General features: G+C 41.5%; 2 protein-coding genes and 1 long non-coding RNA gene across 5 annotated transcripts; 1 reads left to right on the top strand and 2 right to left on the bottom strand.

The window, feature by feature from the left end:
• Positions 1-3,881: 3,881 nt before the first annotated feature.
• On the bottom strand, positions 3,882-6,608 carry LOC124035162 (complexin-4-like). Its single transcript, XM_046348583.1, has 3 exons — positions 6,422-6,608; positions 5,385-5,472; positions 3,882-4,684 (listed from the first exon to the last, which is right to left on the bottom strand). Exons 1-3 carry the CDS (start codon positions 6,484-6,486, stop codon positions 4,457-4,459), a joined length of 381 nt encoding a protein of 126 aa, XP_046204539.1. The 5' UTR covers positions 6,487-6,608; the 3' UTR covers positions 3,882-4,456.
• Positions 6,609-7,517: 909 nt separating this feature from the next.
• emb (embigin) lies at positions 7,518-15,918 on the top strand. Of its 2 annotated transcripts, XM_046350272.1 has the most exons (9): positions 7,519-7,714; positions 12,101-12,169; positions 12,440-12,623; positions 13,545-13,630; positions 13,930-14,057; positions 14,273-14,558; positions 14,876-14,909; positions 15,044-15,124; positions 15,286-15,918. In XM_046350272.1, exons 1-8 carry the CDS (start codon positions 7,645-7,647, stop codon positions 15,102-15,104), a joined length of 918 nt encoding a protein of 305 aa, XP_046206228.1. In that variant the 5' UTR covers positions 7,519-7,644; the 3' UTR covers positions 15,105-15,124; positions 15,286-15,918. The 2 variants fall into 2 exon arrangements, with proteins under 2 accessions (XP_046206229.1, XP_046206228.1); XM_046350273.1 differs by having other exon boundaries at positions 7,518-7,714; positions 12,104-12,169; positions 15,044-15,918.
• Positions 15,919-16,066: 148 nt separating this feature from the next.
• LOC124036118 lies at positions 16,067-18,475 on the bottom strand. Of its 2 annotated transcripts, none has more exons than XR_006838858.1 (2): positions 17,418-18,475; positions 16,067-17,225 (listed from the first exon to the last, which is right to left on the bottom strand). It is a non-coding gene; the product is annotated as an uncharacterized LOC124036118 (long non-coding RNA). The 2 variants fall into 2 exon arrangements; XR_006838857.1 differs by having other exon boundaries at positions 16,067-17,147.
• Positions 18,476-22,474: the final 3,999 nt, after the last annotated feature.

The following is a 22,474-nucleotide window of genomic DNA, read 5'->3' as shown; positions in this document are numbered from 1 at the left end:
CTAACATACTGTATACTACATACTTAATGAGTATATACTACATACTATTAGTTCATTTTAGTATACTGTAGACTAACAGTTTTATTGTACTAGCGCTTCGCCTATCTACCGGAAGTTGATGCTGTTGCTATGCAACCTCTTGATAGCTTGTTAGCGGTACATACTGCTGTAATGCTATGTGGTACATAAGGATAGTGTAGTTAACAAATTGGCAGCCAACATAATGTGCAACATTACTTATTTGAAAAGTTATTACTTTATTAATTAAATTGCTCTACATTTTCATAACATTTGTCATAATTAGATAAAGCAATGAGTTTGTATCCACTCTCGTTGGACTTCGGCTGTATGTTTTCCCCCATTTTCTTCAAATATGAAAACGTTCTGAACCCACGCCAATTTTCTGAACAACTGCCCTAAAAGTACGGAAATGGTGCTCACTGCTTGTGTACTTCGTATTTTGGCAAATTTTATACGATATCTGGGAACCTTTGGCACACTAACCATATCCATACTATGACCAATAAGCATACTCCATACCCAATTTAAATCACAAATAGTATAGTTAGTGTGGCTAGTATGAGTGTTCGAACACAGCTCATGTTTGAATGCAGCTTTATGAACTCAATTATTTTATTTTTTACATTGTATCCAAACTGATATGTGACGCATATTAATGGCAAAATAACATGTAAAACAGCCCCCCCCCCACCCCCTTCAAAACAGGTTGGGCTCAATGTACTTATGGAGGATGTAACGTTGTGTTTTTACTGCCTGAGATAATGTTTCTGGAAGTTGAGTGTGGGGCTCAGCTCAAGCTGGGCTTCGCTGCAGAGTTCTCCGACGTTTTGGTCATCTACACCCACATCATGAAGAAACCAGAGGAAACCATGTCCTTCTGCCAGGCCCACCCACCAACTTCTCCCTGGTGAGATGCTACAGTCTTTCACCCAGTTCAATTATGCAAACTTGTTCCTTCCCCAAGCTCCTGTCACCAATTTCTCACTTTTTCTTTCCTATCCCCTACCCCTTCAAGTGTTCACAGATCTGAAAAGGTGTAACTAATCCAATAGCCTAATCCAATCCATCCATCGAAGCATTTCAGATCCGTGAACACCAAAGGGATAGGAGGATAGGGAAAGGAATTTAAATGCAATATGCCACTGATGCCATAATGTTTCTTCCCAGCTCTGTTCAATACCAATGAGAGCATTTTAATTTATTGGGGTTTACTGAAACAACATTAGGAGCATAGGTGGCATTGTGCAGACTGCAGATACAATATTTGACCATTATTTTTATTTTTTAATTCTTCAGGCACTGTCAAATTTTCAGGTCTTGCCATAGATTTTCAAGTAGATTTAAGTCAAAACTGTAACTTGGATACACCCTTCATGGTCTTCTTGGTAAGCAACTCCAGTGTAGATTTGGCCTTGTGTTTTAGGTTATTGTCCTGCCGAAATGTGAATTAGTTTCCCAGTGTCTGGTGGAAAACAAACTGTACCAGGTTTTCCTCTAGGATTTTGCCTGTGCTTAGCTCCATTTTGTTTCTTTTTATACTGAAAAACTCCACAGTCCTTAACAGTTACAAGCAAACTCATAACATGATGCAGCCACCACTATGCTTGCTGATATGAAGAGTGGTACTCAGTAATATGTTGTATTGGATTTGCCCCAAACATAACACGTTGTATTCAGGACACAAAAAGTGAATTGTTTTGCCACATTACTTTAGTGTCTTGTAGCAAGCAGAATGCAAGCTATGGAATATTTATATTCTGTACAGCCTTCCTTCTTTTCACTCAGTCAACTAGGTTAGTATTGTGGACTACCTACAATGTTGTTGATCCATCCTAATTTTTCTTCTATCACAGCCATTTAAATCTGTAACTGTTTTAAAGTCACCATTGGCCTCATGGTGAAATCCCTGAGCGGTTTCCTTCATCTTTTTTTGCAACTGAGTTAGGAAGAACACCTGCGTCTTTGTAGTCACTGGGTGTATTGATACACCATTCAAAGTGTAATTAATAACTTCTCCATGCTCAAGGGATATTCAATGTCTGCTTTTTTAACCATGTGCCAATGGGTGCACTTCTTTGCGAGGCATTTGAAAACCTCTCTGGTCTTTGGTTGAATCTGTGTTTGAAATCCACTGCTCGATTGAAGGATCTTACAGATGATTGGTATGTGTGGGGTATAGTAACGAGGTAGTCATTCAAAAACTATTAAAACACTATTATTGCACAGTCATTCCGTGCCACTTATTATGGAACTTGTTAAGCAAATTTGTACTTTTACTCCTGAACTTATTTAGGCTTGCCATAACAAAGGGGTTGAATACGTATTGTCTCAAGACTCTTTAGCTTTTCATTTTTAATTCATTTGTAAAATCATTTTAATTTTAAAGCGTATTTCCACTTTCACATTATGGGATATTGTGTGTAGGCCAGTGACAAAATCTCAATTTCATACATTTTAAATTCAAGCTCTAACACAACAAAAAGTTGAAAAAGTTAAGGGGTGTGAATACTTTCTATAATCTTTTCCTATATGTTGACCCCAAACCGATGAAAAGGAAGGCACCAGAGGAGACTCACATCTTCCTGCTCTCCAGCAGTCTGTCCCAGCACTGCCTGTACACACGTCTCAGCTCTCTACAGAAGCGTACAATATAATCACCACTCTCTACATTCTCACATTACTACTACTTTATTAAACTGTATTTGCCCCTTTTGTTTGATCTCTTGAAAAAAACATTTTAAAACTACATTCCTGTAGGAGCAGCTGATGTCATCTTAGGGCAGTATTCACATTGGACAAGAGTTTTGACCTCCATTGTCGCTCTAGTATAAATACATAAGGTCAAAAAAATATTATTCTACTCCTTCATCTCTGTAGAATCTGCTGGGGTTCACAGGGTGTCTACAGTACTCTTTCAAGGCTGTGGATGAGCTGGTGGACTGAACCACGGATGTCAACATTGGCAAGCCCCTGATCGCCATAGACCTACAGTGCACCATGAGGAACAGCTGTCTGCAGACCTGCCCCACAGCCCCTAACACAGCCCCAGAGCCAAGCATCTCCACATCCACCACCCTCACCCCCAAGACCATGGCCTTCTCTCCCCACACTGCTCCAACCTTTACCTGGATGTGTACGAGCGTCTACTGGGAGCTGTGGGAGGCTCATGCTGTGTGAGCTCCAAGCTGTATGACAACTGTAGCTCCTCTTGCTTTACTACTAGTGACTCAGTGTTACCATTAAACATTTATGGCAATTTAGCTAGCTAGCTTGCACTTGCTAGCTAATTTGTCCTATTTAGCTAACTTGCTGTTGCTAGATAATTTGTCCTGGGATATAAACATTGAGTTGTTATTTTACCTGAAATGCACAAGGTCCTCTACTCCGACAATTAATCCACACATAAAATAGTCAACCGAATCGTTTCCAGTCATCTCTCTTCCTTCTAGGCTTTATCTTCTCTTGACTTTATTGGCAACTTTCATAAATTAGGTGCATTACCGCCACTGACCTCATTCGTCTTTCAGTCACCCATGTGGGTATAACCAATGAGGAGATGGTACGTGGGTACCTGATCCTATAAACCAATGGGGAGGCAGGACTTGCAGCAACGCAGACATTCGTTGGAGCGCGCGAGCAGTGTGGGTGCAATAATTGAATAATATAGATTTCTACATTTATTTTGCAACGCTCGTGCACTCGACGCATGCTATGTAGTCAGCCTGTGAACCAGCCTCTTTCATATTCTATAAAGAGATATATATCCGGAAAATTTAAGAGCAGTTTCATGTAAAATGTAAAGATTTTATCCACATGGAGGCATTGTCTCTCATTATATAAACCACAGGTCTGAACATCTATTGTTTTTCATGGGGTTCTTATGAAACATCTCTATATTTATTACAAACGTGCTCAAGTACAAAATCCAATTGTATACGGTCCGTTTTACAAAGGCTTTACCAAAGATTCAGAGGAATGTATTTTTTAACATGAAACAATTCAGAGCATTTATAACCGTGATGAAATGACATCCTCTTAATTGTACCTTCTTGCAAAGAAGACATGAGGTTTACTGTATATAAAATAAAATAAAACCGTATTAACCTCAACAACAAAAATACTTTTACTGCCATCCCTGTGATGTTTTTCCTGACCTCCTCCCCACAGCTTTCTGAGAAAGACAGATTAAGAGTCATCTCTCCAGGAGAGAGGGCCCTCTATTGACAGATTAACCCATTTAAGACTGGTTAAATTTAGATTTTGTAGTAGGACTACTGTATGTGTTTAGGATAAATCCAAGCCCACAGTCTAGATTAGAATACTTGAAAGCTATAATATTTCAGGGAAGTCCAACCTTGGAAGTCCTATCCTTGGTCAAACTTGGTGCTTATGAACTAATCTCAGATCAACTGAACCAGTGTTTCCTCTCATCACATCACATTACAGAGCACTTCTCCTCTGCTTTAGATTTCATCTCAACCATGGTGGCTGAGGCTTTCTCCTTGATCTGGTCCATGTCCATGTTCTGGAGGTTCTGTATCTGGCCCAGGATAGAGTCCTTCTCCTCCTCCTCTGTGGCGTCCTCGTCCACCATTTTGAGTAGTTCTTCAGGCACGTCAATGTCGTCCCCTGCCAACTCCATCAGGTTTGCGTCCTGTTCACTCTAAACACAGCAAGCAATGCACTGGTCAGACTGGCTGAAGAGGAATCACTGTTCAGACTCGCTGAGGAGGACATTATTATGCCCAGGCACAGTATAAATATTATTATGTTTATTATGTTTAATTCTATATTTTTTCTTCCTGGACCATTTAAAAAAACATATTATAGGTATTTCCTGACCAGGTAAGATTTTGGGTTGGAAGGCACCTGATCCAGGCACGTGGTCCTAAAACATTGCTGTCTATAGGTCCAACAGCTAAAGAAAACAGCTTAGCATCACATGTAACCCTCTATGACCCTGACAGGGCCTCTGAGATAGATAGCATACACACACACAGGGCATTTCAGGCCTGGGGCTCAAACGCAGGATAGCTGCGGTCACTGGGCTTTTTTTATGCCTTAATCTCTTGGCTCTACTCAGGCCTATCTGACTAGCAGGCCATGTGCTCCTGTAAATGTACTCAGTCACGCACTCTGACACTGACCGACACAGCCTGTGTCTCATCATGTTACTCATTTGTGACAATGTGTTCTCGTTTACTGAGAAATTGCATAAGATTATCACCATACGTCATTCACAGGAAATTACAAATGTGGGTCATTTTGCTATTGAGGGCATTTTTATCAAAGTATTTATGAGCATTTCTCCTCTTGTTTCATATGACATGAGAATGGAGGAGAATGACAGGAGACTGTCTTACCTTTGGTAGTCTGTATTTGTCTCTTAAGCACGTTCTCAGTGTGGCCCTCTCAGCTTTCTTTACCAAGAACTCGGAATCTCTCTCCATCCTGTTTTCAGACAAGAAAAGAAACCATGTTACCAAACCTATAAAAGCGAATTAATATATTGTCCGGCAGTCGATCATATAACTCTTACAAAATTCTTAACAGGTAAAAAGCTTGTATTTTCACTGCGTGATGCTGGTTGTGTAAAAATGTGCATTATTTGTTTTCAGATATATAAATATGTTTCTATGCTTCTGTGCAATGATAATTATTCATGGCCATTGCAGTTTCCATATCAATCAATGACATGTTATGGGCGTCAGCTCTAAATAAGATAATGTAGGAAAACAAAACAATAGAAATGACTCAGTTTCTGGGGCAGCAGAGTAATATATATATATATTTTATTAATCTCCAGATTATGGCAGCATTGTCAATCCCACCACTCTCAGCAATTGGAGACAGACAGTAATTCTGAAATAATCTGGGTGTGAAGTAATATAGGACTGTATGGAGGTTAGTCTGCCTACCAGTTTGACTTCCCTATTATTTGGTAAAGCATTCTTCATAAAAATGTTAAAATATGTTTCATTGTATTTTCATCAGTGTAATTCTCTTGACTAGAGGTACATTTACAGGTGTAAATTGCCATTGTATCTCCCTTACACCTGTTTGGCTTTTTTACTTCACATAGCTAGGATAATAAAAAATGCTAACATTTTTCAAAAAAGGGAAAGATTCAAACTAAATGCTCTGCTCTTGCTTGCTATTGAATACATCTAATCCAAAATGTCAATTTTAATCATTCCAATGAGGTTTGCCTCAGATTCAGGAGCATAATTTATTTTACATTTAATTTCAAATGAATAAGAATTGAATCTCTACTTCTTGTATTTGGCTGAATTGAAATGGAATTGACCCCAACCTTGAAGCATTCCTTTGCAGTTGTTTGATTATCACTTTGTATGACTTTTAAAGTACTGTAAAATAAGGGCTAGTAGTAGTGACTTACTTTTCCTCCACCAACTGTTTCTGGTACTCCTCTGCCTCCTCTCTAGACATCCCTTCGGTGGACATGGTGACGTCTCCTTTTCCCCTGGTAGAACACTGCAGTAGAGAGCTGGACTGGACAGTGCTCTACTACTGTAGCTCTTCACCAAACTGCTTGACTACTCACTATCAGCCTCAGCAGGGTGAATATCCTACCAGGGGATTTGCAAACAGCACTTTTGTTTTTTCTGTCAAGTTTTGGTCACTGAGTCCCTGGATTCGATTGGTCTCCAAGCGGGCTAAGCCAAGAGAGGCCTCCGACTGGGGGATGGCGCTGTGAAGGGCATGGCTGATCACTGATGGCCCGGGTGACTAAAATCTGAGGAATTTCTGCCAACGCCATGATCTGGATTAATTATTTTGGGGAAAGATAGTATAAATGTAAACATTTAATATAAGTAATGAAAGTGAAAGTTCACAGGGACTGCTTTTGAGATGGGTACTATTGTGGTTTAGACTGGGACAGTGTTATATTCTACAGACAGGGTGTGGTGCTATACTCACTATTCGTCTCATGCTACGTGTGTGAATTTGACTTTAATCCCCTTACATCACCAACCATAGCCTGAGTGCCCTGTTGCCAACAGAGTGGAATCTGTATACCCCTGAGTAAATCACCAGATCTACACTCAATACATTAAACTATACTGTCTTGTCCGAGGTAAACAACTTTAAAGATATACATTTCATTAGAATATAACAACTGTGAATACAGAAATAGCAATGAATATAGAAGTAAACTCAACCATTGCTAATATTAGCATAGGTGATGTTTATGGTATAAATCTGATATTGCACATATAATTTGAGGGGAATAATGGACAAGGACTTTGGACAGTGATCTCCAAGATGACAGGCATTCTGTACCATGTGACTTACAGCCATCCTACATCACATTTTACATGACCTGTATATCTCTTTACTTTTTTTGCACCTTCCATGACAAGGTGGCTGTTGCACTATGGGACAGGACTGTCTGTACCCTCGGTCTGTGTCTGTATGAATAATAGAGGAACACCAGCAGGCTGATATCTTTGCTGCGTCACCGATGCTGAGGGGAAGAACAAAGAGGGGAGGGAAGGGGATGAGAGAGAGGAGCAGCAGGCAGCTGATGAGAGAGAGAGATCTTATAGAAAAACTCTACGCTGCAGATAACGCAGGACTAGCTGACTGACTGAAACAACCATGTTTTCGCCCTGGATCCTTTCCCTTCAGCTCATCCTGTTTCCTCTCTTCTGGAGTGGCATCTATACAAGTAAATACAGATTCTGGATTTTATATGTATCAGCTTTGTAGACAGGTCTTTCTGCTTGGCTGGTTGTGATGTGACCTTGTAGCCAGTGGAACAAGTGTGGCTGAGAGTCTTAGCTGCAGCAGTACATCTGCAAATGTGCATTAGATTTCAGTAACTGCATTGGTATTGGTGTATTCAATATGCTTCTAATCCTTCAGTATTATGTATCAGGAGGACATTGGACCAATAATTGGGTCTGTTGTATGGATCACCAGAGATGCCATTTTTTCCCGTTACTGAGATAATTTTTCATTACTGGTGGTGTGCTGCTGGCAATGACTTTGAAGTGTGTATCGTAAGCACCCTGTGCTTTACATGACTACCCTTTGCGGCAGTTAACTGCTTAAATGTCAGTTGTATGTCATATACAGTGGGCTCTAAAATTACTAGCACAAACAATACTTTAAAAAATATAAACAATATAATTATAGAGATAAACTCAAAATACCAACGTGAGAAATACTGTACTTTATTAATGTTTCAATGGAACCAACCAAAATCATTCAATTATTTAATACAAAATAAATTTCACCAAAATCAAGGTTTCATAATTATTGGCACTCTTCATTTAGTACTTATTGCAACCACCTCTGGCAAGGATAACAGCATGGAGTATTTTCCTGTAATGTTTGACAAGGTTAAGGAACACATTTGGAGGGATTTTGGACCATTCCTCTATGCAGATCCTTTCTAGAGCATTCACATTCTTGGGTTTGCGCTTATCAACTGCCCTCTTCCACTCAGCCCACAGGTTTTCGATTGGATTGAGGTCCGGCTCAGATGGCCATGGCAGGACATTGATTTTGTTGTCACAGAACCATTTCTGTATGGATCTTGAGGTATGTTTCGGGTCATTGTCTTGTTGGAATGTCCACCTACGGCCAAGTCCCAGCCTTCTGACAGAGGCAACCAGATTGTCAGCCAAAATTGCCTGATACTTGGTAGAATTCTTTATGCCATCAATCTTAACCAGTGCCCCTGGACCTCTGGAATTAAAACAGCCCCAAAACATCACTGAAGCCCCTCCATATTTCACCGTGGGTATGAGGTGCCTCTCCTTGTATACATCTCTGTTTCGACGCCAAGATGCTGTATCTGAAACATGCTCAGGTCTCATCTGACCTGAGCACCTTCTTCCAGTCATAATTTAAATGACATTTGGCTCCAAGCACTTGTGTCTGCGTCTTGGGGTCAGAAATGGCTTTCTTCTGGCAACCCTTCCAAAGAGCCTGTGGTTGTGGAGGTGGCGTCTGATGGTGTGTTTTGAAACCTGGTGACCCCAAGACACCACCAAAGCCTGCAATTCTTTCACAGTGATTCTTGGGGATTGTGTTGCTTCTCTCACCATCCTCCTCCTGATCCTGGGGGCAAAATGCATTTGCATCCTCTACCCGTGAGGTTTTCAACTGTTCCATATCTTTTGAATTTTCTAATAATTGCCCTGACAGTGCTCAGTGGTATATTCAATCGTAGATCTTCTTGTAGCCATTACCAGATTAATGAAGGTCTACGACCATCTGTCTCTTTTTGAACTGCTAGTTCTTTTGTTTTCTTCATGGTGTTGGATGACAGCAGGATACTGCATGTGTGTTACCTCATTTTTATACCCTAGTGAAACTGGAAGTGATGTAATGGCTCAATATGACTTAGATAAACTTAAATAAGTGGAATTTAATTTGTGGTTTAATTTTGGTAGATGTTATTTACAATAATCTTTAAGGGTGCCATTAATTGTGAAACCTGGGTTTGGAGGACATTGATTTTTAATTAAATCAATCAATTATTTTGGTTGGTTCCATTGAAACATGAATAAAGTACAGTATTTCTCACATGTTGGTATTTTGAGTTTCTCTCTATAATTATATTGTTTATATTTGTTTGTGCATTGCCAGTCAGGGGTGCCAGCAATTCTGGAGCCACTGTACATTACTGGGTCATTCCACCAAAATTGAGTACCTTTTGGGTAGTGTAACTTAGTAAAAAGAAATACCACATGTTCAACTTAATAAAAAACATAATTCATCATCTCAAGAGGTTAAATAAAAAATGACTATAGTATGTGCCTATAAAATGCCAAATAAAGTGTGACCCATAACAGGGTTGACGATTGAATCTTAAATCAGCCATGAATCACCTTGTGATAGGGGTAATGGAAGCTTGTTGTGTGCAACAGTGAGTGACAATGGAATATAAGCTTCACAAAAACATTTTAAATTGCTAAAACATTTCTAGCCTGTTTTTCTATATGTAATAGGGTTGACGTGTTATGCTCAACCCGCTCAGTTTTCCACCACAAAATGGCCAAAAAGTGATTTCTTTAAACACTATTTCACTATTTGAATGTTTCTTTAGAATTGTCTTTAATTAATGGAATAGTTTCAAGATATTATGAAGGACAGGCGTACACTCACCGGTCAGTTTATTAGGTACACCCATCTGGTTCCGGGTCAGACCACGCTTTGCCACCAGAACAGCCTGAATTCTTATGGGGGATGGATTCTACAAGTCGGAGACGCTCGACAGGCATGTTGGTCAAAGCCGACGTGATGGCATCACAAAGTTGCTCCAGATTGTACATCAGTAAACCAACGCTACCAGGATGTACCGTTGACACCAGGTAGGATGGGGTCATGGGCACATGCTGCTCATGCCAAATCCTGACTCTGCCATCAGCCTGACACAACAAGAACCGGGATTCATCGGACCAGGCAATGTTTTTCCACTCCCCAGTTGTCCTGTGTTGGTAATCGTGTGCCCACTGAAGCCGCTTCTTCTTGTTTTTAGCTGATAGGAGTGGAGCCCTGTGTGGTCGTCTGCTGCAATAGCCCATCTATGACAAGGATTAATGAGTTGTGCGTTCCGAGATGCCGTTCTGCACACCATTGTTGTACTGCGCCGCTATTTGTTTGTTTGTGGTCCACCTATTAGCTTGCAAGATTCTTGCCCTTCTCCTTCGACCTCCTTCATCAACAAGCTGTTTTTGCCCACAGGACTTCCGCTGACTGCATGTTATTCTTTTTTTGTCACATCATTTTCAGGAAACACTAAGACACAGTCGTGTGTGAAAAGCCCAGGAGGGCGGTCGTTTCTGAGATACTGGATCAAGCATGCCTGGCACTGACGATCATAACACGCTCAAAGTCGCTTAGGTCACTAGTTTTGGCCATTCTAATGTTCAATCGGACAGTAGCTGAATGCCTCGATGCCTGTCTGCCTGCTTTATATAGCAATCCACGGCCATGTGACTCACTGCCTGTAGGAGCGATCTATTTTCGGGAATAGGGTGGTGTAACTAATAAATTGACTGGTGAGTGTAAATGAATCACTAATAAATAAGTAATAATCTTCAGAAATGACTCTGTAAAAGCAACAAAATAACTAATGGCATAACTAGCGCTTTAAAATGATGGTGAAAACTTGGAGAAATGTTGAGGTTAAGTGGGTTAAAAGTGGGTTAAAATCTTCTTCAGTTGGTAGAGCATGGCGCTTGTAACGCCAGGGTAGTGGGTTCGATCCCCGGGACCACCCATGACTGTAAGTCGCTTTGGATAAAAGCGTCTGCTAAATGGCATATATTATTATTATTATTATATTATTATTATTATATATTGAAGTCACAGAGGGTGCACAGAGGGACATATCAAAATGCAGAATTTTTGGCAATTTAGCGAGCATTTGTTCATATTAAAAATGTGATTTATTGAATTTTATATGTGGTCTATATTAAATGGCAGAATTATAACAGGCTTTTATAATGCAATATTGGTGCAGAATTTCTACTTAAAATATCAAAGGGATGCAAAATGTACTCTTTTCGTGGATCAACCCTATCCTTAAGTGTTTAGACTACTGAGCTTTTAAAAAATATGTACATACAGTGCCTTCAGAAAGTATTCACACACCTTAACTATTTCCACATTGTATTGTGTACAGCCTGCCTTTAAAATGTGTCTCTGGCCTACACATAATACCCAATAATGTCAAAGTGGAATTGTTTTTATAAATTAATAAAACATGAAAAGCAGACATTGAATATCACTCTGAGCATGGTAAAGTTATTGCACCTTGGATGGGGTATCTGTACACCCAGTCACTACAAAGATACAGGCGTCCTTCATAATTTAGTTGCTGGAGAGGAAAGATACCACAGAGTGAAAAGAAGGAACCCTGTATAGAATAAAACATATTCCAAAACATGCATCCTGTTTGCAACAAGGCACTAAAGTAAAACCACATTTTATGTCTTGAATAGAAAGCTTTATGTTTGGAACAAATCCAACACAACACATCACTCAGTAACATTCGTCATATCAAACAACATAATGTTTATGTTCATTTCCCTTATAGCAGAAACAAATCCTCCGTTGGTTTTGACAGTTCCAGTCACAACAGTCTTTAAGAGTGCAGTCCTGAAAGGTAACTACTAGAGTGTTCTTGTTAAGTCACAAGTTTGTGTCGTTGCTGTACACAATTTCTTTGTGTACAGTCGTGTAGTGTTACATGCTTAACTCATTCTTCACTCAGTCATCTTGTGATACTTTAGAAAATGTTTTGTCTGAAATTCTGGTATATGTTTTGTGTAAAGTTTACATATCTATTTTAGCTGTATTATAGGGTTGAACAGATGTCTCATTTTAGCTTCTTTCTTTCTATCTGTTTGAAATCCCACCAAAATTCTAAACACAGGTGACAGTCTGGTTGAAAAAGTTGAAATCTTGAAACCCATCGATTTAGAGCTAGCATGTACCTGGACCGGTAATCCAAACAAATTACCAAACATTACCGGGTACTGGCGAAAAGATGGGAGTGAAATTACTAACTCTCGGCTTACTGTACAATTGGAGAATGAACAATATAATCTCAAAAGAGTGTAAGTATGTATTCATTATTCCATCAGGGATAGATAATGTAAATCTGAAATGTAACAGCCCAAATGGACCCAAATGTTAATTATAGAGGTTGGGAGAATATCTTCAGTATCTACTCTCCAAATTAGGCAGCTATGTATTAGAGGTCTTCTCAGGTCCAAAAACTTTGAGTTAAGGACTTTGACCTTAACTTACCCGAGGACAATCAGATCTGGACCCGAGAACAGTCAGACCCGAACTCTAATGGACCTGACGACGTCCAGGTCTAGACCCGTACCCTAACGGGTCCAGGTCTAGACCAAACCCAATTGGACCAGAGTGACAAAAAAAACATGTTTATCAGCTAAGCTGCTCTTCAGGTTAACGAATAGGTCTTTATATGTTGGCTAGGCCTTCTATAAGTAAATAAATTCAGCTTATTAGCGTAAAATAAATATGCTATAGGCTATGCAGAGCGGGTCCATTCAGGTCCACTCGAGTTTATCAGCTGTAGTTACATAGACCCAAGATTAGGTCTGGGACCCGATGACAATCAAACAGGGCACGACCTGGACCAGAGGGAAAAGTTTGGGTCCCGGGTCAGGTCTCGCCTATTCCGGTTCGGGTGGACCCGTGAAGACCTCTACTATGTATTACTTTGTGCAAATACACTTTTGGTACGTCAGGACTTGGTTATATTTCACTACTGAAGCAGTTAAAATTAAACACTTAGCCTCAGTTATATTGTATCCCAGAGTAGTTGGTTCCTTGACTGTAACCAATTCTGGCCCATGGCCAGAGGTCAGAGGCCATGCTTTGCCAACATCTTCTAATGATGTGCCTAATTGACATTTGACAGCAAATGTTTCTTAGACTGACAAAACAATTATATTTTCCCAAGACATGTGTAAGTGAAAATGAAGCTATGACTATATATTTTACAGATTCAGAATTACTGGGGATACCCTTGGGAACTACTCATGCATCTTTAGTGATACCGACGAGGCAAAAATTGATTTCAATGTGGCAGGTACAGTATGTTATATGACATAAGTCAATGCATACACCATATTTCACATTCTCTAGTCTCATGCATAGCCATGTATTGCTACAGGCATGTCAAGTTAGGCTACATGTTCTCTGTCATCCAATATGTATGTTTTTATTAAATAAAAAGTATAGCGACGTGATCATTCACAACATTACAAGGATGCACAGAAATGGACTAAAACCCCATCTGTGCAAGGCCCTGGCAATTTGTATTGAATAATGAAGTGTGCCTATAGATAGCATTTTGATCTTGATACTGGTCCCTTTCTTTTCCTCCAGCCCCAGAGATGGATGATAAGAAGGACAAGCCGATTGTTGCGTATGTGGGTGACTCTGTTGCGATGGCCTGTAAAACCAAGCTTCCCCCTAACACTTGGCTTTGGTACAGAGCAAACGGAACCGAGCAGGTGAGAAGGTTGCCCAAATGTAATCAATTTGTAAAGGGAGACGCCATCAACATTAGTTATTAACTACATATTGTAACCTAATATATTTTTATTCCATTCAACTTACAGTTGACCATTAATAAATCATATGTTATTTCATTTGACAGTTGTGACAATTATCAATAGTACCACTTCGTGTTAAGAGGCTTCGTACGATTGTTTTCTTTTGGTTTCAGGAACTCATCAATGCAACTACAGACCCCCTTCGTTACAAGATCAGTGTGGATGGAAACACAACCAAGCTCACTGTGATGAACCTGACAGAGGAGGACTCTGGTGTCTATGTCTGCAGTGCCATATATAACATCAAGGCCAGTGTGAGCCGGGTGGAAGTTCGGGTCATCACCTTCATGGAGCCTCTGAAACCCTTCATAGCCATCGTGGCTGAGGTGATCATCCTGGTCCTCCTCATTCTGCTCTATGAGAGGTGGAGTTCACAGAGGAGCAGTCACTCGCCCACAGGTAATAACATACACACTTCTTTGCGTACAGCTCTGTGTAGCACATCGGGATGTGGGGAATTTACTACTCGGCCTGAAGCATGCCAGCGAACAGCTAGCTTTTCGTGTTTTGCGCGACTGGTAAGACACTTTGGGACGCGGTCACGTGTCACATGCAAGTCGAATCAGGAGGAAGCGATACTCGCTAAGCAAGCAGCTGTGTATACAGCTTTGCAGTAGCTTTCAGGGCCATTGTTTTATCCTTCACGTACAATGTGTTCTTTATAACATGAAGGTCATCCTTAGTATAAAACTAAACTCACATTTTCTTATTCTCAGAAAATGGGGTGCATGCTGAACCAACACATAAATTGTGAGTATTTTTTAAGCTAATCATACCTTACTCAAGAGAATTGTATTGTTCGACTGATTCTTACAGTGACATTACTTTGCACAAGCGGTATCTTTTCAAGACTATGATGTTCTTTTTAACTTCTGCTATTTTAGGACAAGGGAAGGTAATAATGGAATGGATGAGAATACCACAACGAGACAACGAAAGATTTAAACCGATACAGCATCAACAGGGTAAATAAACTATAAGAAATGTTCCTAGTGCTAAGTTTTGTTTTCTGAGTGTCGCCGAAACCATTTCTTATTCATAAATCAATAGCACATTTTTAAAATCAATTCTAAGTAGTTTCATAACCTTACTCAACAACAAAATGTCTTATGGCAAACTGTTGCAGGAACACCTTTTCCACAAAAACAAGGACTTCCACTACCAAAGACAAAATGTCCCCCTTTCTGAATGTGTCAACTGAGACATATTAGTAAAATATTTGTTTTATTTTTGGGTCAATAATTATAATGCAACAATATATTTTTTCTGCATTTTGACATAATTGATCTTTATATTTGTCCATGTTTCAGTCAGCATCATACTACCATTACCTATGAGGTTGTGTCAATAGCAGTAATATCTGAGCACAGTGTGTTGCTTGGTTCGGTTGGTGAGATCGCTTGAGAGGCCTTCACTTTTGCCTAACAGGATATGCGTGCCTATGGTTTGACATAAATGCCAATGTCTTCTTATTTGACAAGTCTTCTTATTCTTGCACTCTTCTAGCCTAACTACACTTATCAATTACATATGGTAGTTGGTGTGCGGTGCCTTGTACTTTGACAAACAAGTCAATTCTCTGCTTTGCTGATATAATTCATCCCTTGAAGCCCCCATATGATGTTTATCTTACATTATCTGTCAGTGTTAAAGCAATGTGCCTTTAATATACATTTTAAAATGCTATATTATTGTTGTCCTAACTCAGATGAAACTTTCCTGTTGTATGTGAATGGTAAATAAAAATCCTAATGATGAATCATCTTTGTCAGTATCCCTGATAAATGGTTGTGCCAAATACATTTATAACTAACTCATTTATCTGTGCAGTTTTTCATAGGAGAAAATTAAGCAGAGTGGGCAGAACAAGCAAGGAGGTGGGCAGAGCCAAGGACAAGCTACCGAGATCCTATTTGCGCGTTCTGGCATTTATTTGCATATTTCCGTTAGGGAACTTTGGCAAAGGGTCACATTTACAAAACTTATTGCACTCTGTAACAGATTCTAGTTTTGGGAAAAGATAACTAATTGAAATCGAGCTTTTCTTCTTCTATGAGAAAAATCAGCAGAACGCCAGCCCAGTTCCATCTCGCTCCATTACTCTCCCACTGGGCTTCCTCTCCTCACCATATTTGGTGAGGGGTGGAAATTCCAACCGGATCCTTCAGATTTATACATCCGGTGAAACATCAGTCTCCTTGTTCCATCTGTGGTTGTGACCTATGTCCACATTGACTAAGCGACACCTAGTGGCAAACAGCAGAACACCGGAAGCAGGGTTTTCAACAATCACTGAAGCGGGGTACGAGCCAATCTTTCCCCATTGAAACAGCCTGGTATAGAGGTCCTGGATGGCAGGGAGCACAACCCGTGATGTACTGGGCCGTAGGCACGCACTACCCTCCACAGTGCCTTGCGGTTAGATGCCGAGCAGTTGCCATACAAAAAGGTGATGCAGCCAGTCAAGATGCTCACAATGGTGCCACTGTATAACTTTTTGAATAACAGGGGCCCATGCCAAATCTTTTCAGCCTCCTGAGGGGGAAGAGGCATTGTTGTGGCCACTTCACAACTATGTTGGTGTGTTTGAACCATGATAGGTCCTTAGTGTTGTGGACACCAATCAACCCTGTATGCAACTGTTTTTACTTTCCACATGAATACATTCTGCCAGATCAGACCAGAGATACACACACCGTACATACATATACACTGCACATGGTCAGTGTACATGAATTGACATTTGCCACTGTTGAATCCAAATGGAAACAATTCAACAAAAACACTTATTTCACCCTGCATACACCATCTCTCCATGTCCACCTGACCTGCCCAGTAGGAACCAGACCAGGAGCTTGAGGACCCTGTAATCCAGCCCAACCACAACACCATGCTTCATTTCATACAGATGAATACTGTCTGTCCCCCAGCACAAGTTCTTCCTGGGGTTCACAGCATCCGTCTCATGGACAGGGCCAGGGAGTTGAGCTGGTAACAGAAGAAAGAGAAGTACTGGCCAATAGTGGGACACAAAGGACCTGGCCACATCCTCATGGTTCCAGAAACCTGATGATGTTTTGTTCAAGTTTACAAAATGTCCATTAACAACAATTGATGTTATTCACAACTACAATGTATCATTAATAAATGTATTCAAGAGCAGGCAGAAAACAGCTTAATGGTAAAATGAATTAAAAGTTACTGACGCTTAGGGTGGTAAGGAGAATAACACCTGATATTCAAGTAATGACTACACACCATGATACATGGCTTGTGCTCCTGTCCATGTGAATAGACTGGCAATGCCATGAGCTCTCAGGTAGACCTCAATCTGGTCAGTCAGATTCAGTTAAGCCATTTTGTCCCTGCGATACCGATCAGGGACCAGGTGGAACTGGGTGTGGCCATAACAGCCTGGGTCAGGAAATTTGGCTCCTGGGAAAGCAGAGAGAAAAATAACCATGTTGAAATAGACACGGACACAAAATACTTTGATACTACTACCACCAACACTAGTGGAAACAATGAAGCACCCCCTATGAGAATAACAAAGTAAATTACTAAAGCGGAAACAGACCGGTTGCAGGCTGGCGCAAACATTATTGATCAATATAACTAGATTAACAACCAAAACTTTGTGACACTCACTTAACATCCAGCTCCCAACTCCATTATTACCTGTTAAGATGTTGTTCTCATACTGTCTCCTGAATAGGGGAAGCAGGTCTGGGGTAAACTTTAATTAGGAAACTATTCGCACTCAAATGTAGGTCTAATTCCATGCCCCAAAAACAGTTAGCCAAAACCCAGCTTGACATCAATGTTTGACATATGATAATAGCTAACTCTCGAAAACCCTGGGCGGCATTCTGCCTTCTCCCTAGAGTCCCAGCCATTACCTTCGCCCACAAGCTATCGATTGCGACGCGGCTTTCGAAACCTTATGGACCTTACCTTTCGTCAGCGAGAAAGAATCCTTCAAATAACATTATACAATTATTGAAGTAGTTTAGCACAGATCCATGCAGGTTATTGAAATTCGATCTTAGTAATAACGATATGGTCGCTTCTAAACACAAGTCATTTTTTTAAATGAATTAATGACTGTAAAGTCAACATTGCGGGCGCCGCCACGGTTGTTGCTAATGACAGTAGGTTCTTCTTCTGTGCGTCTCGTCCAACATCCTCAAACGCGGAATATCGCCTCTATGTGGAGGTTGAAATACTATTCGAGTGAAAATAATGTCTGGGCCACTGGAAACTGTATGCTATAAATTGAATGGTTATTCTAATCTAAAAGGTCATGTTTACAACATTTTACACCAATTATGTAACGCACGATTCTGAACTAATGTATAGCTATGCATTTTCGCAGGCACAATGTTTCAGGACAAGTGTTTGCCATTCACGCCCTGCATACCGAACTGATGTAGCTATTCTGAGAATAAATCTAATTGTTTTAGTCTTAGTCGTCAGCATTTGTTTAATGACGGAGATGATCATGGGCAAATGTGTCCTCCAGGTGGCACAGTAGTGCCTACTCACCAAGTGGTTGGCATTGTTAGAATGGTTCATTGACGTTTTCCAGTTGACAGTGCTGCACTGCCACAGCAGTGTTTGCGCTGTTCGGCAGACATTTTTATCAAGGCCAGTTCGGGAGCCGAAGTCTTACACCCCTTCGTCCGTGATTGGTCAAGTGTAGGGAGTCTTTGTCATCATTCAACGAAATACGATTCGTTTTCATGCACATGTTTCCCATAGAAAAATAATGCACCAAACATCTTAGTTATATGTACAATTGCGCGCCTAAGATCTCATCGGCAGTTATATTAGATGAATTCTGACTATTTTGAGGATTTCCGTTATTTTACAAGGTAAATTGACTGAGAACACGATGTCATTTGCAGCAACGACCTGGGGAATAGTTTCAGGGGAGAGGAGGGGGATTAATGAGCAAATTGTAAACTGGGGATTATTTGGTGACTTTGAGGGCCAGATTGGGAATTTAGCCAGGACACTGGGGTTAACAACCCTACTCTTACGATAAGTGCCATGGGATCTTTAATGACCTCAGAGAGTCAGGACACCCGTTTAACATCCCCCTGGGGAATTGGGATATTTTTTTTAGACCAGAGGAAAGAGTGCCTCCTACTGGCCCTCCAACTCCACTTCCTGTAGTATCTGGTCTCCCATCCAGGAACCAACCAGTACCAACCCTGCTTAGCTTCAGAAGCATGCCAGCGGTGGTATGCTGATTACTGGCTACAGCGTCTCAACATGGACAAACAGTAGGGTAGTAGGGGTAACTATCCCCACTAGGAACAATGTCTAATTGCTGAGACAAAACAAGCAACGTTTGGCAAAAAAATAGTATATGGATGAAGGTCATGCATAGGTAAATAAATTATAAAGTGAAATAAATGTCACCATTAATATCTGCACTATGAGGAGATTCCATGTAAAGTCCCTCTTTTTAACTCACCTGCACATGAATTTTCTTTGTTGTTCCTTTTCCAAACAATACATTATGTACAATTACACAAAATATTATTTGTATAATGCAAGATTTTACATCCCAGCAGTCTATAAGGTGACATTCAGGAGCAAAAGGTTTTCAATGGTTGTTTTTTATTCCCATAAAAAATGTTTTGTCTAGATTATTGGAATAGAATATAACTAATAACATTAAATAAAATAACATCAGAAATAACATCTATTAAGAATAACTTAACTAATTAACTCAGTGTGACATTGATTTGGCAACTCTTATGCTCTGCTATTGTGGCCGATGTGAAAAGGCTAGCTAGTTAGAGGTGGTGCGCGCTAATAGTGTTTCAGTCGGTGACGTCACTCGCTCTGAGACCTAGAAGTAGTTGTTCCCCTTGCTCTGCAAGGGCTGTGGCTTTTGTGGAGCGATGGGTAATGATGCTTCGTGAGTGAATGTGGTTGATGTGTGCAGAGGGTCCCATTGATCAATCTAAACACAATACCACATAATTACAAAGCAAAAACAGGTTTTTAGAAATGTTTGCAAACGTATTTACATAAGTATTCAGACCCTTTGCTATGAGACTCTAAATTGAGCTCAGGTGTATCCTGTTTCCGTTGGTCATCCTTGAGATGTTTCTACAACTTTATTGGAGTCCACCTGTGGTAAATTCTATTGATTGAACATGATTTGAAAAGGCACACACCTATCTGTATAAGGTCCTACAGCTGACAGTGCATTTCAGAGCAAAAACCAAGCTTTGAGGTTGAAGGAATTGTCCGTAGAGCTCTGAGACAGAATTGAGTCGAGCTACAGATCTGGGAAAGGGTACCAAAAAATGTCTGCAGCACACAGTGGCCTCCATCATTCTTAAATGGAAGAAATGTGGAACCACCAAGACTCTTTTCATAGCTGGCCGCCAGAACAAACTGAGAAATCACAGGAGAAGAACCAGATGGTCACTCCGACAGAGCTCCAGAGTTCCTCTGTGGAGATGGGAGAACCTTCCAGAAGGACAACCATCTCTTCAGACCCCACCAATCAGGCCTTATGGTAGAGCGGCCAGACGGAAGCCACTCCTCACTAAAAGGTACGACTGCCCTCTTGAAGTTTACCAAAAGGCATCTAAAGACTCTCAGACCATGAGAAACAAGATTCTCTGGGCTGATGAAACCTGAATGCCAAATGTTACGTCTGGAGGAAACTTGTAACCATCCCTACGGTGAAGCATGGTGGTGGCAGCATCATGCTGTGGGGATGTTTTTCAGCGGCAGGGACTGGGAGACTAGTTAGGATTGGGGGAAACATGAAAGTAGCAAAGTACAGAGTGATCCTTGATGAATCCTGCTCCAGAGCGCTCAGGACTTCAGACTGGGGTGACAGTTCACCTTCCAACAGGATAACAACCCTAAACACACAGCCAAGACAACACTGGAGTGGCTTCAGGACAAGTCTCTGAATGTCCTTGAGAGGCCCAGCCAGATCCCGGACTTGAACCCGATCTAACATCTCTGGAGAGACCTGATAATAGCTGTGCATCGACTCTCCCCATCCCACCTGACAAATATTGAGAGGATCTGCAGATGAAGAATGTGATAAACTCCCAAAAAACAAGTGTGCCGAGTTTGTAGTGCCATACCCAAGAAGACTCGAGGCTGTAATCGCTGCCAAAGGTATTCAACAAAGTACTGAGTAAAGGGTCTGAATACTGATGTACAGTGGGAAGAAAAGTATGTGAACCCTTTAGAATTACCTGGATTTCTGCATAAATTGGTCATAAAAATGTTATCTGTTCTTCATCTAAGTCACAACAATAGGCAAACACAGTCTGCTTAAACTAATAATACACAAACAATTATAATTTTTCATGTCTTTATTGAACACACCGTGGAAACATTCACAGTGCCGGTTGGAAAAAGTATGTGAACCCTTGGATTGGGCATCCAGCCAGGGCGGATTGTGGCAGCTCAGCACGCTTGGTCTCCGGTGCTCCGTTTCGGCTCAGGGTATCCTGTGCCGGCTCTGCTCACTGTTTCTCTGGTGCGCTGGGACTGGTTAGTTCGTCCTATGCCTGCGCTCCGCCCATGCCGGTTTAAAGTGGGCATTGAGCCAAATGGAGAGGTGTGAGTGGTAAGCACCAGATCTCCAGTGCTCCCCCACAGCCCGGTTCGATCTGTGCCTGCACTCTGGAGGGGCCGGGCTAAAGTGGGAATTCAGCCTGGAGGAGTGGTGCCAAGGCTGCGCACCAGAGCTCCCGTGCTCCCCCACAGCCTGGTTCATCCGGTGCCTCCTCTACGCACAGGCCTCCTGTAGGTCTCCCCAGCCTGGTGGGGGCCCTGTGGCTGCCCCACGCACCAGGCTGTCTCTGCGTCTCATCCCTCCAGAGGCGCCCTTCAGTCCGGAGCTTCCAGCAATGCTCTTCAGTCCGGGGGCCTCCAGAGGCACCCTTCAGTCCGGAGGTTCCAGCGACGCCCCTCAGTCTGGAGCTTCCAGCAACGCTCTTCAGTCCGGAGCCTCCAGAGGCGCCCTTCAGTCCGGAGGCGCCCTTCAGTCCGGAGCTTCCAGTGACGCTCTCCTGTCCAGAGCCTCCAGTGTCGCCCTCCAGTCCAGAGCCTCTCCAGTCCAGAGCCTCCAGAGGCGCCCTTCAGTCCGGAGCTTCCAGCGATGCTCTTCAGTCCGGAGCCTCCAGAGGCTCCGGACTGGAGGGCGACACTGGAGGCTCCGGACTGGAGAGCGTCACTGGAAGCTCCGGACTGAAGGCGCCCCTCCGGACTGAAGGGCGCCTCTGGAGGCTCCGGACTCCGGATGCCCTCAAGTCCAGAGCCTC

This window comes from Oncorhynchus gorbuscha, linkage group LG05, assembly GCF_021184085.1.
Source record: "Oncorhynchus gorbuscha isolate QuinsamMale2020 ecotype Even-year linkage group LG05, OgorEven_v1.0, whole genome shotgun sequence".
Lineage (NCBI taxonomy): Eukaryota > Metazoa > Chordata > Actinopteri > Salmoniformes > Salmonidae > Oncorhynchus > Oncorhynchus gorbuscha.
This window is presented reverse-complemented; position numbering and strand designations above follow the sequence as displayed.